This window comes from Podarcis gaigeae, assembly GCF_964106915.1.
Source record: "Podarcis gaigeae genome assembly, chromosome: 5".
Lineage (NCBI taxonomy): Eukaryota > Metazoa > Chordata > Lepidosauria > Squamata > Lacertidae > Podarcis > Podarcis gaigeae.
The window spans coordinates 37,124,870-37,137,760 of record NC_139681.1 but is presented as its reverse complement, the minus strand read 5'-3'; the positions used below and the strand labels follow the sequence as shown (position 1 = coordinate 37,137,760).

Sequence of the window (12,891 nt, the reverse complement as noted above, 5' to 3'; positions counted from 1 at the left end):
TGCATTAGCTGCATGGGCCTGTAGGGTGCATAGCCAAAGCAGCAGAATTTGACCCTCCGCTCATCAGCTGATAAGTGGGGGGGGGGGTTTAAATCCTCTTCAGTTTAGCAAGACTGTGGCAGTGGCATGTGAGCAGGACGGGATGGAACTAGTAGAAAGAAACTATTGCCCAAGCTAGCTTTTTATAATAGTCTATTGATTCAGCCAGAAGCGGCTTAGTCATGCTGGCCACATGACCCGGAAGCTGTACGCCGGCTCCCTCGGCCAGTAAAGCGAGATGAGCGCCGCAACCCCAGAGTCAGTCACGACTGGACCTGATGGTCAGGGGTCCCTTTACCTTTACCTTATTGATTCAAAGGGGAAATGAATAAATCAAGAGCGGGAGAACTGTCTTATTGGCAATCCCATATAATTTTAAAGCTGTGAACTTACACTTTTAACAGCTTCACGCACCCTTCTACCAGCCATTGTCCTGAGAAACATGAAAACAGATACATCAGTGTCCATACCCTTCCACTGAGCTGTAAGTAAATCAGGTTTCAAGACTATCAAAGCACCTTGAAGGTTTGTAGGTGATTGGTACAGAACAGATTTTTTATGTTGTGAACCACCCTGAGATCTATGGATGTAACACAGATATTACTACTACTACTACTACTACTACTACTACTACTACTAAGCATCCCCCCATTTGGTGCCCTCTAGATGTTATGGTCATGCTGACTGGAGTTGATGGGATTTGTACTTCCAAAATCTGTAGGGGATTTAGGAGAAGGGCAGAAACAATTACTGACATCTCTGACATTGTACAAGGGAATAGAAAAGGACTTGTAGATCTAGATCAGAGCTACTCTTTAAGTTAAGCTGAAACTTAGAGAACACGCTAGTGACTAAATTAAGTCCCATTGCTTTAAATACGACTGATACTGCAGCCCTATATTACAATTGGGCACAGAATTGCAACCTTAATCATGACTTATCTTTTGCTCAGTTGTATCCACTGTGTATTAAATATAACATAGTTACTATGCTAATGTGTACAAAGTCAAACGGGAATGGATCTTTTCCAGTGCTATTTTTTCTGGGAGTATTCAAGGGTAAACGGCCTCGGTCCAGTATACCTGAAGGAGTGTCTCCACCCCCATCGTTCTACCCGGACACTGAAATCCAACGCCGAGGGCCTTTTGGCGGTTCCCTCATTCCAAGAAGCCAAGTTACAGGGAACCAGACAGAGGGCCTTCTCGGTAGTGGCACCCGCCCTGTGGAACACCCTCCCACCAGATGTCAAAGAGAACAACTACTACCAGACTTTTAGAAGACATCTGAAGACAGCCCTGTTTAGGGAAGCTTTTAATGTTTAATAGACTATTGTATTTTAATATTCTGTTGGAAGCCGCCCAGAGTGGCTGGGGAAACCCAGCCAGATGGGCGGGGTATAAATGATAAATTATTATTATTACTTAGTACCAGCCCCACCTTTCCCCCACCTTTTTTTTTGCAAATGTTGAAAGTGTGGCACTTAATGGACAACTTCATGGTGAATACTGGCACCTTTTTTATTATTTAAAAAAAAAGCATCGGACCTTCTCCTTTTAAGTTTGCAGTACTTTAATACAGAACTAATATGCCACTCATATTGTCTGTTTGACCTTTCCACTTTCCCAGCTGTTTTTCATTCCATTTCCAAATGCACAGCTGCAGGTCTTTCAGAACTATCTCTTTCCCTTCAACTATTTATCCTGCTTGTGAACGCACTGTGAAGGTCCTTAACACACATTAATGAATGCACTTTACTATCAACGTAGAATGTGAATACATACGTAAACTCTCCTGGAAGAGCCACTATTGCCACAGATCCAATGGTTGCTATTTGAACATCAATCACATGTGGGTGCCATGGGTAAGGTTTTGAAAGCTTAAGAAATTCAGGAAGTAAATGAGAATCTCATGTTAGCTTTTATTCTGAAAGATGCCATTCTGGCTGAATCTAGACACATCAAAGAAGCGTTTCAGTTAAAAGCATTCTAAATTTAAACAGGGAAAACGTGTAGAGAAAAACGGGGCTCCACAGCGCTATCTGGTGGCACAATGTTATATCGCATATATAATGCATATCAATCGCTTATTCTTTACCAATCTAGCTGAGTCCTCTGAAACAGCCCATCCTCATCCTCACAAAAATTGTGGGGACTAGTGACTGATCAGAGAAAAGTGAATGGAGGTATGAGGGGATGCGCCTCTATCTATGCTCCACCTGTTTTATTTGTAAATAAACTCAAATATTGCACAATGGCAATCAGCCTCTTCCAGGAAAACCAGCCTGGGAAAGTGCCTTTTTGCTCAGAGAAGACTGGTGTGCACAGCATTATGTTGACTATCTAGGTCCACATCAATTAGATTACTCAAGTCTGAGCTGAAATGGATTCACTCCTGGCAGCAAATTCTTATGTTTCATACCTCTCCCGTAGGAAGCAGGATGGGCTTCGGACTGTGGCATTCTTTCGTTTCATTGGATGGCTCAACAAGTAATGCATCACGAAGTGCATCCCACAATGAATTGCCTTCTGTTGTGCCTGTCAACAAATATGTAAGATAGTTTAAGAGGTGTTTATTAGATTTTTGAAGGCAAAAAGCTGGAGCTAAAGAGAGAGGATGTTGCTTTGAACATTATATTCTGCATGAGCCATACTATTTCCATTGCTTTTAAGAGCATTAGAGTGTTTTCTCTTGATTGGTTTTTGCCTGACATTTCCACCTTCCTTTCCACTGGTTCCAACCGAGCATCTCAAGAAGTAGGTAGCTAAGGGTATAAGGCTGGTCACTGTGAGAAGAGTCTTGGACTAGATGGGCCAGAGGGTTCTTGTCATGTTCTCATGTGGTTACTCATGGAAGCTCATGCTATTCTGTTATAAAATGCTCATTAAATGTTAGTCTCATGCTGCTGAACACATTTTTCTTCAGCAGGTAACCTGTTAATATTTTACTTATTTTTGAAATAATATATATGTTGAGAATGAATGCCTAGCTTTAGTTCTAATATAAAAACCTATTATGTGCATTTAAAAAATACACGCACAGTATTTTCAAAAGAAGCCTGATGGATATGTAGTTTCGATTCCATTACCTTGAAAAAAACAAATAGCTTAGGCTCCTCCCAAAACATTATCACTAATTCATATTGCTGTCAAGTATGACTTAAGGTAAAGGTAAAGGGACCCCTGACCATTAGGTCCAGTCGTGGCCGACTCTGGGGTTGTGGCGCTCATCTCGCTTTATTGGCCGAGGGAGCCGGCGTACAGCTTCCGGGTCATGTGGCCAGCAGGACTAAGCTGCTTCTGGCGAACCAGAGCAGCCCACGGAAATGCCGTTTACCTTCCCGCTGGAGGTACTTGCACTTTGACATGCTTTCGAACTGCTAGGTTGGTAGGAGCAGGGACCGAGCAACAGGAGCTCACCCCGTCGCGGGGATTTGAACCGCCAACCTTCTGATCGGCAAGTCCTAGGCTCTGTGGTTTAACCCACAGCACCACCCATGTCCCCAAGCTATAAAAAGCTGCTAATTACAGCTACCCATCATTTAAAGAGTTTGAGATGATTAATAAACCATTTATGTAGAAATGAGAGATCAAAGAAAGATTCCTTACCACATTTTAATGGCCGCTGCCCTACTTTTAATAGTGCTCATGATTTTCACTGCAGAAGGCCTTGCGGTTTCATTTCTTACCCTTTGAGCTAAGCTGACTAACAAACATTGCCTGCAGCAGTGGGAACCTCTGTTCACAACATGGCTTATCTCACAGTAGTCTACGTAAGGGGGGGGATGCAAATCATGTGCGAGGATTGGCTGTACACTCTCATGAGCCTATCTTTTAAGATGGTAACAGCCTTTACATACAATAAACATACAGGGAATGAACTCCCAAAAAATCTCTTATTGTTCACAACAGAGGGAGTTAAAGCTAAGGAAGGCCAATTCAACTTTTTGATATTGATTAATCATTTGGGTAGGGACACGGGTGGTGCTGTGGTCTAAACCACTGAGCCTCTTGGGCTTGCCGATCAGAAGGTCGCGGTTCAAATCCCCGCGATGGGGTGAGCTCCTGTTGCTTGGTCCCAGCTCCTGCCAACCTAGAAGTTTCAAAAGCACGCCAAAAAGTGCAAGTAGATAAATAGGTACAGCTCTGGCGGAAATGGTATTTCCGTGCGCTGCTCTGGTTTTGCCAGAAACAGCTTAGTCATGCTGGCCACATGACCCGGAAAAACTGTCTGAGGACAAACTCCGGCTCCCTCGGCCTGTAAAGCGAGATGAGCACCACAACCCCAGAGTCATCTGTGAGTGGACTTAACTGTCAGGGGTCCATTACCTTTTTAATCATTTAGGTAAAATCAGACTAAGGGTGTTTAAGGCCTAGCTGGTGTGCACAAGAGAGGGACACCTGAAGTTAGGAGCCATCTTGGGGTAGGCCACCTGAGGGGTGAATTTTAGGCCAGTGGTGAAATCAGATCAGATTAGAAGATACCCGACCCTTCCAAATCAATACTAGCTGATTTCAAGGTCCATACTTATCACAAAATGTTATACAATCAATAAAAATAAGTAGCAAACATATACAGACAACTTACAACTTGCGTGGGTATTAGTTTCCAGGGACTGTGCACAAAGGGAAAAATAGTGCGTAGCCTGAACTTACCATGTGCGATCATCCCTCTCTCCGGAACCCAACATGCCAGGCACGCAAAGCTGTAATCCCGCAAGTTAAAAGTGTGCAAGTTGCAAGTCAACTGTAAGGTTTATCTCCACTTGCCTTGAGTGAAATTCAGGATGCCTGGTCCATCTACAGTACCAGCAGCAAAGCTGTACCCCACAGCAGGTTTACATGTTTTTCCCTTGAGAAAAGCATAATGAAAAAGTTAAGATGAGCTTTGTAAGTGCCTCTGTATTGTTGTTTATTTGCCGATTTTCTCTCTAGCAACAGACTTCCAAGGTGGCTGCTGATACTTTACCGAGTGAGTAGCATTGAGCTGCACAGTGAAGTTAGCCATGTCCACCCACTCATGACTCGATCTGATGGGGCCACTTATCTCTTCAGATGCCTTCATAGACAGTTCCTGAAATACAAATGGCAGTCATGGGAAAACCCACCCTAATCTGCATGCTTATATTTCCAGAGGCTCTGTCCCACCAACTTCCCCTACACATAGGAAGGCTGGAGGTCCTATTGCATAGCCTCCCCCTCCGTGCTTTGCTATTTGCTCCTGAGATGGAGTGAGTCTCAGCCATGTCAACAGAGTTGGTTCCTGAGGGGGTGAGAAGTGGAGGCAGTGGTGCCCTTCCGGAGGCAGTGACAGGGCAAGGTTGGGTGAGCTCTGGGGTGGCAGCAATGGATACACTTTTGGGAACACTGCACCTGCCCCAGACATTTGCTGATTTCACTGCAACCCCAGCACTGTCCCGACAAGTGCAGTGCTATTGTGTACAGAAGGATGCCATCATCTCTGCCCCACTCCCAAGAATCATCTCTGCACACCATATTAGCCTTGGGTGAATTGTCATTACTGGCGGTCCTTTTTCTGTTCTATTGTTCTCTCTCATGCAGCCGATTTAATCTTCTCTGCTAGTTAGGAGGGGGTAACACTGGAAGAGAAGAAAGCCAGAACAACGATCAACTACTCTATGAAATGAAACTGCTTCTGCTGAGGACAAGAATGAACTGTATCCTTCCTGGGTATCTGAACTGAGTCTTAATAGGTCATGAATATTTGCCTTTTAAAAACAAAACAAAACACCACCACCCCCTACTAGAATGGTAGGAACTGTTTATGGCACAGCTAGTTTTGTGCACAATAGTGATATTTATTCCCACTCTATTGAATAGGAGTCAGGCTGTTATTACCAACAATATTTCAGAGGAAGAAATTCACAGCAAACTATTCAGTCATCACTATTCAGTGGCACTTCCTGGGTTTGAACTAGTTACATACCATCAGCCTTACCTGTCAGATAAGGTGCCTATCAATATGAAGTAAGATAAGAATGTATTGTGACTCTCCCTATGTCCTTGGAATGGACTGCAAAAAGAACCCTGAAGCGAGATGAGCGCCGCACCCCATAGCTGCCTTTGACTGGACCTAACCGTCCAGGGGTCCTTTACCTTTACCTACCTATTTCCAGCTGGAAGAAATGGTCAAAGGCATTTTCAAAGACTTACAGGTGAAAACTTAATTGTCAGAAGAATGCTTGTTTTTAAAACACAAAGGCATCCTAGAATTTCAACCCATCGAAGCTTACCTTCGCTTTCAAGTAGATGTTTCTGCCAATTATTTTGGTGCTCTCAAACATATGCTTGCCAGGACCTGAAGCTATGCACTTTGTGGCCTAACATTGGAAAGAACAAATAAAAGGGAAAAGGCACAAACTGTTAGTATATAGTTTTATACTATAGTATACAGAGGCAAAAACTGTTGTAGCAGTTTTATCAAAGAGGGCAGCTCTTATATGTATTTCTATCATAATTCCATGAACCTGCACTGTCAGGAAACTTATTTACATTACTCTGCTATTATGAGACTCCCACATAGCTAGGAAAATATATGAATTGGGCCTTAGGCCTGGCCGAGATGCTAGATACAGAACAGGCACCTGTGCATCTAGTTTTCCTTGTTTAAATTCAGGCATTGAAGGGGAGGGATCCTTATCAGGAAGTGGGGAGGCTTATCTATTTTCTCCCCAATGTGATCAGAAGGAACTGTCTCCCCACTTATCTCTTATCCCAATAGTACACCCCTCTCTGTGATCTTTGCTCCTGCAGCTCAGTTCCTATGCTCTACTCTAGGTGCACACAACTGAGACAAACACACCAGTTGCTTCTCTAGTAACTCTCTGCCTCTCCTCACCTTCCTCTTGTTGATAGAACCATTGATTTGGCACAAGTTAAAACCAATTAAAACTCAATTAAAATCATGTGATCAGCAGAGCTCCGGAGCCAGCTTTCTGACCTGACGCCATCTTAACCAGAGTCCCTTCCTCTTGTTGATTTTCTCTCAGTTGATTTTTGGATTGTAAGCACCCTGAGGCAGGAACGTGGCCTCTGGTGCTCTGTAAAGCACTGCACATATTTATTTATGCTAAATAAATAAATATTTCCCTTTCACTCATCTTGTAGGGAAGATAGAAAGATGTCCTGAATAGAATTCTAACACTGCCACAGGCCACTCTGGGGGCACCAGGGAGGATGCTGTTTCTCCACTACTGTGGAATGGATTTCATTTGTCGTCTTTGCAACCCCCCACCCCCACCCCAAAATGAGATCAAACCCACTATTTGATCTCATATGTCCCTTTCCTTGTTTGCCAGTCTGGCATCTCATTGTGAGTTTCGAGGAAAGGCACATGCAAATAACAGAAGGATTGGCACTGAATTGGGGAAATAGCATTTGCATCAGCCACACACCACGCCTTTAAACTGAACTGTGACAAAAACCTCAACAGCAGCTACAGAAAACTGGGTTATTGTGGATCATTGTCCTGGTTTGAGAGATGCTCAGGATGAGTTCCCAAGTTCATGAAATTGGTTGCTATAAACATTGGCTGCATTTCACCTAGGTTCTGGCCAAATTCACAGGCTGAGCTCAAGCCATTTGGTTGTGCCATCAGGATTGCTACTGCCTAATTCATTATGTCAGCTAGAATGGTGCTGGATGAAGCACCATTTGCAAAAGCGCAGTACAAACAATTCTAAACTCTTTCCGTGGGTAAAGATGTAATTAGCCAGCGGCATTTAACTTGGGCAGCAGTAGTGTAATTTTGTATTTAATAAGTATCTGAAACTCCTCTTGAGATAATTTATGTACAAAGTACGCTGAAACAAAAAGACCGAGACATTTATAGATGGCTGAGTATGTATGAGTTGTGGTTTTGCTAAACCTGCTTATTGAGATTGGTTTTCCAGGGTGTGAAGGAAGCACTGGGAACCCTATAATTGAAACTGGAGAGGAGACAAAACCAATCTAGACATAGATTGATTTTAGCAGTCGGTTTTAAGGAGTATTTTATCCTGTGCTATGTGAGCCACTCAAAGGTTTTTGTTGATTAGGCAATATTTAAACCTTGTTAAATAAATCAAGATAGAATGATACCTACCCCACCTTCTGGGCAGTAATTGTTGAGGTTCTCACACGACTCTCCCGTGTTAATGCAATGTGGACCTTTTGTGTTCGGAGACACATCTCCCAGGTTAGATGATGCAAAACCTGCTACATACGGCCCCTGCAAGGGGAGGAATGGTCTCATTGGTGATGCCATCAAAAATATTGCTGCAAAACGCCTGCCACACATTCATTTTTGTGCCTCACGGAAAATGTTTGTAGATGCAAGAATGTGAAAACAGTTAATACTCACTAGATAGCATGCATCACCTAGATTCTCCCATCCACCTCAGTTAAGTCATATATGGCATGATATAATGGAAGTAAATGGTCCTTTATCACAGTGGAGCCCAGCATTTCTGCTATCTTTGTTGTTTCCCTTCATTTCATGTCCCTCAACTTTGTGTGATGTAATGTTTATACACTGAGCACCTGTATAGGTAGACATTTCCCTTACAAGGTGAGAAACTATGTGGAAGGAGGGGGAGTCGGACTTCTTATGCTGTTGTGTGAAAATGGTGTGACTGTCCTTTTTTGCTGTGCTGAGGAGCTGCTATGGAGCTCCACCTGCCTTTCCCATTAGATCCTCTTTTTAGCAGATTGTGCTCTTTTTTTATGAGCACCCTAATCTCCAAGCACCGAGAAGTTACAGGGTTTGCAGTGTGTACTTCAGGTTTGCTTTCCTTCAAAGGAAGGCCACTAGAGACTGTAGTATCTTTGCAATATATAACATAACACAACAACAGCCTGCTGGATCAAGCCAATCGGGGCAGATCTACTGGGAAACTAATGAAGCCTAAGCTTCAAGGCCTCTAATCCTTGAGGGACTCCAGAAGTGACTTTAGTCCACACTGCTTAAAAAATGTGGGTCTAGTAGACCCAATTTGAGTCACACGACTCCAGTTGGTTACTTTTTTGTTGTATATATTTCAACAATCCCAAAGTTTGAGAGTCGGTAATATAGATGTTGTAAAGGTGTGATGATCTGTTGCAGAACAACCCCACTGAAGAAGATGACAATGGTTACCCAGACCTTGTTGCTGGTTGCCAACTCTTTGTATATACAATTATTGAAAGCCACTGTAAAACACTGAGGTAAAAATTAAGGGCATCATCCAGTTTAGTGCTGGTACATCATACTGGTTTCGGCTGGAGAGTGAATAATTTCCTGCCTTCCATATAGAGAAGCGGTATCTAAAACTGGCTGGATTGTGACTAATATTTTACAAGAATTTGGGCATAATTTCTGAACTAGAATTCTGTGCTGGATTGAGCAGGTGGAATTAGAAAGGGGAGATTACAGCTGGAAAAAGGTGATACCCACTACTGTTTTTTAAAAGTTCTCCATGCTAAGATTAAAAATTATACTAAAAATAAATTATACACTATAGAACTAAAAAAATACTAAAAAAACCAAAAGTAGTATGAACACCGACAATTGGGAAACACTGGTCTGTGAGAGCTCCAGTTGGAGAACAGCCTTTATCAAATATGTCATGGACTTTAAGATGATGAAACTCAGGACGAAAGGGAGAAACGTGCTAAGAGGAAGTCACGTTTGGCAAACCCTCACCATGATCAGCTCCCACCCGGAAACCTATGTCCTCACTGTAGAAGGACGTGTGGATCCAGAATTGGCCTCCACAGTCACTTATGGACTTACTGTTAAGATCGTGATCATGGGAGACAATCTTACTCAGCTAAAAGTGATCGCCAAAGAAGAAAGAAGATATCACTGGCTGATAAACCAGTGATGCTGACTGATCACAGTAGCCTGAACATTGGAAAGTCTTGATAAGGTATTGCATTGGTAAAATCCTAATTTATGTCGGGAGCACAGTAAACGGTTCCTACCTTTCCTTGAAGATATCCTACATTTTTCTCTTCTTCAAGGAGATGAGCTGCATAACCAACGTTGTCACTACATGTAAGACGGTTGGTGTTGTTCATACTGACAGGGTGAATTGGAAACCACCTAAGAAAAATTAATAAGAATTTTTAAAATTTGAAAAATATTCAGGGGGGTGGCCGCTAGGGGTGCCTTGGAAGATGGCCGACAATACCATCTCTCCAGCTCACACGAGGTAATTAAGGGGCTGAGATGGGAGTAAATAAGCCTCCCAAATTCTTCCCGGTGGAAGGGAAGATGCAGCCTCATCCGTGGTTGCCCATAAATCATCCCCGAGTGCGAAAGAAGGAGGGGATGAGGGCACTGGACGGAAAGCCCTCGAGTGAGTTCGGATCTCCTGGACGCTGTCTCTGAGAGTGACTCCAGTTGCATTTCTTAAGATGAAAAATTGGAAATAAGAATTATTGCACATGCTTCGAGCGAAGAAAAGGGCATGTTAGCTGCTAATTAAGCCTGCCACTGAGAAGTTAAGAGTGATGGAATGGACTAGAAAGAAGATAACATTAAAGAATAACATCTATGCCAGTATGTTGAAACGGAACGGAAAGGGGGGGACTTTTTATTTTTTTATTATGATATTACCTAACACCCCCCCCCCCCGAAGAACCGTCATACGACCTATAACAAGTAAGATTGGAAAATAAACTGTGTGAAAATAAAAATATCAACTAAAGCCTTTGTTTTTTGAAATATCTGGAAAGAAAATAAAAGGCTCTCTTGTGACGCAGTTTTTAATCGGGATCCACCATTATGAGACAGACTATGTTGCAAGATTAATAGTCAAAGGGGGAGGCGAGCCATTACTCTGTTATCATGTTTGTATTCTAAGTTTGACTTGGCAAATCTTCTCTGGAAAGACTAATTTATGGTGTAACCTGTCTGGGAAAATTAATGAGCAAAGGTCTAGCAAAGGTCTAGATTGTATTTCATCGGAACTGAGAAAAATGGCGTTTGCCACCCGAGGAGGACTTTTGGATCAGCGTGTGAAGATTTATTGCAAACAATTTATGGTGTAACCTGTCTGGGAAAATTAATGAGCAAAGGTCTAGATGGTATTTCATCGGAACTGAGAAAAATGGTGTTTGCCACCCGAGGAGGACTTTTGGATCAGCGTGTGAAGATTTATTGCAAACAAAAGGCTTACCAGCTTTTTTAAAAAGGGAGAGCCTTACAAAGTTCACACAGAAGTATAATATTGCTTACTTTAACTCGCCTGTGGAATTAACTCAGAGGCTATTAAGAAGAAAAAGGATAACAACAAGAAGATTGAAAGATCGGATGGGTGAATACTAAAAGCAGCAGAAATATGAGATGATTGGACCCTTACTGAACTCGAAGCATGGGAACCCCCAACAAATAAATTATAATTTGGCAAAATATTTGGACTTTATGATATGTATTGGTATAATTTGGAATAATTAATGTGGTATGATTGGTTTGTTAAATGGAACTTAATAAAAATTATTTTTTAAATTTTTTTTAAAAATATTCACTAATGCAGCCTTTTTAGATAATTTGTGTAAATCACATAAAAAGATTAGATATATATAATCTATATTATATATATTACACGAAGCAGGAAGCATTCAAAAGTCACCTCATTCTGCCACATGTATAGACCAAGGGCTACTTCACATTTTTATTAATTCATCTTAGAGTTGGAAGGGACCCCAAGGGTCACCTAGTCCAACCCCCTGCAATGCAGGAATCTCAGCTAAAGCATCCATGACAGATGGCCACCCAACTTCTGTTTAAAAACTTCCAAGGAAGGAGAGTCCACCACCTCTTGTGGGAGTCTTTTCCACTGCTGAACCGCTCTTGCTGTCAGAATATTTTCCTGAGAGACTCAAAATCTGTATTTCCTTTTTAACCCAGTCTCTCTTAACATCCCTTTTCCATCTAAGCCTACAGCTTGATTTTTCTCTTTATCTATTTGCAATGGTCGCCCTTGTGCTTACAGAACCTATTTGATCAGGTGGGTGCTTCTATCAAAAGATGATTTTTGCCAATTCTCCATGTACCCTGCAATGCCCGTCCACGCCCAGCACCTTTCTGTTCTGGTGCTGCTCTGGAGCTCTGTTTCTCAGGAAAAACTAAGGGGCTGTTGTTGGCATCCATCTCGAGAGACAATGGAGCACGCCTCCAGGGGTGAAGTCAAACCACTGGAGAATCACAGCGCCTGCTGTGGCTGCAGAGACTGGCAACTCATAACTAATTGCTTCCTCTCTTTATTAATAGAGACATCCACTGGATCAAAAGCCCTCCTGTGAGTCTGAGGGTCACCAGCTGGATTCCACTCAGTATCACAGGTCTCTTTAAACTCCCCTCTCTGCTAACTTTCTTTAAATTTCCATTGTGCAGTCTCTCTTTTCTCTCTGTCCCACCACACCCACCTGCCAGATCATCCTAATCTTTTAAAAAATTAAAGTGACTGGGGGAAAAAATCATTCTGATATAATATTTACCTCCCCTTGATTTTTTTAAACAGAACATTCATAATTCTTACATAAACAGTCCAATGTCTTCGCCGCTGTCAGCAACCATCTTCAGCACCACCATTTCTTTGTCTGTATTTGATGAATACCTGGATAATGTGAGGAAAAGAGATACAGTCATACCTCATGTTATGTCCGCTTCATGTTACGTTCTTTCAGCATACGTCCCGCAGCGACCTGGAAAGGGTTACTTCCTGGTTTCGCCACTCGCACATGCGCAGAAGGGCAAAATGACATCACGTGCATGCGTAGAGGCGGCGTTCTTTTCATGTTGTGAATGGGCCTCCGGAACGGATCCCATCCGCAACCAGAGGCAAGAGAACTAAGAGCTGCTGGGTTGTGG

At 42.6% G+C, this 12,891-nt stretch overlaps 1 protein-coding gene across 5 annotated transcripts in view; it reads right to left on the bottom strand.

Moving 5' to 3' along the window:
- ASAH2 (N-acylsphingosine amidohydrolase 2) overlaps positions 1 to 12,891 on the bottom strand; it is a 39,196-nt gene that overhangs the window by 7,109 nt on the left and 19,196 nt on the right. For all 5 annotated transcript variants that reach the window (XM_083740884.1, XM_083740883.1, XM_083740887.1 and 2 more), the window contains 9 exons: positions 12,560 to 12,637; positions 9,999 to 10,119; positions 8,140 to 8,265; positions 6,290 to 6,376; positions 5,005 to 5,109; positions 4,806 to 4,887; positions 2,458 to 2,573; positions 1,821 to 1,915; positions 433 to 472 (listed from right to left, as the gene is read on the bottom strand). In XM_083740884.1, coding sequence (XP_083597010.1) covers positions 433 to 472; positions 1,821 to 1,915; positions 2,458 to 2,573; positions 4,806 to 4,887; positions 5,005 to 5,109; positions 6,290 to 6,376; positions 8,140 to 8,265; positions 9,999 to 10,119; positions 12,560 to 12,637 — 850 coding nt within the window. The remainder of the gene's footprint in view (positions 1 to 432; positions 473 to 1,820; positions 1,916 to 2,457; positions 2,574 to 4,805; positions 4,888 to 5,004; positions 5,110 to 6,289; positions 6,377 to 8,139; positions 8,266 to 9,998; positions 10,120 to 12,559; positions 12,638 to 12,891) is intronic.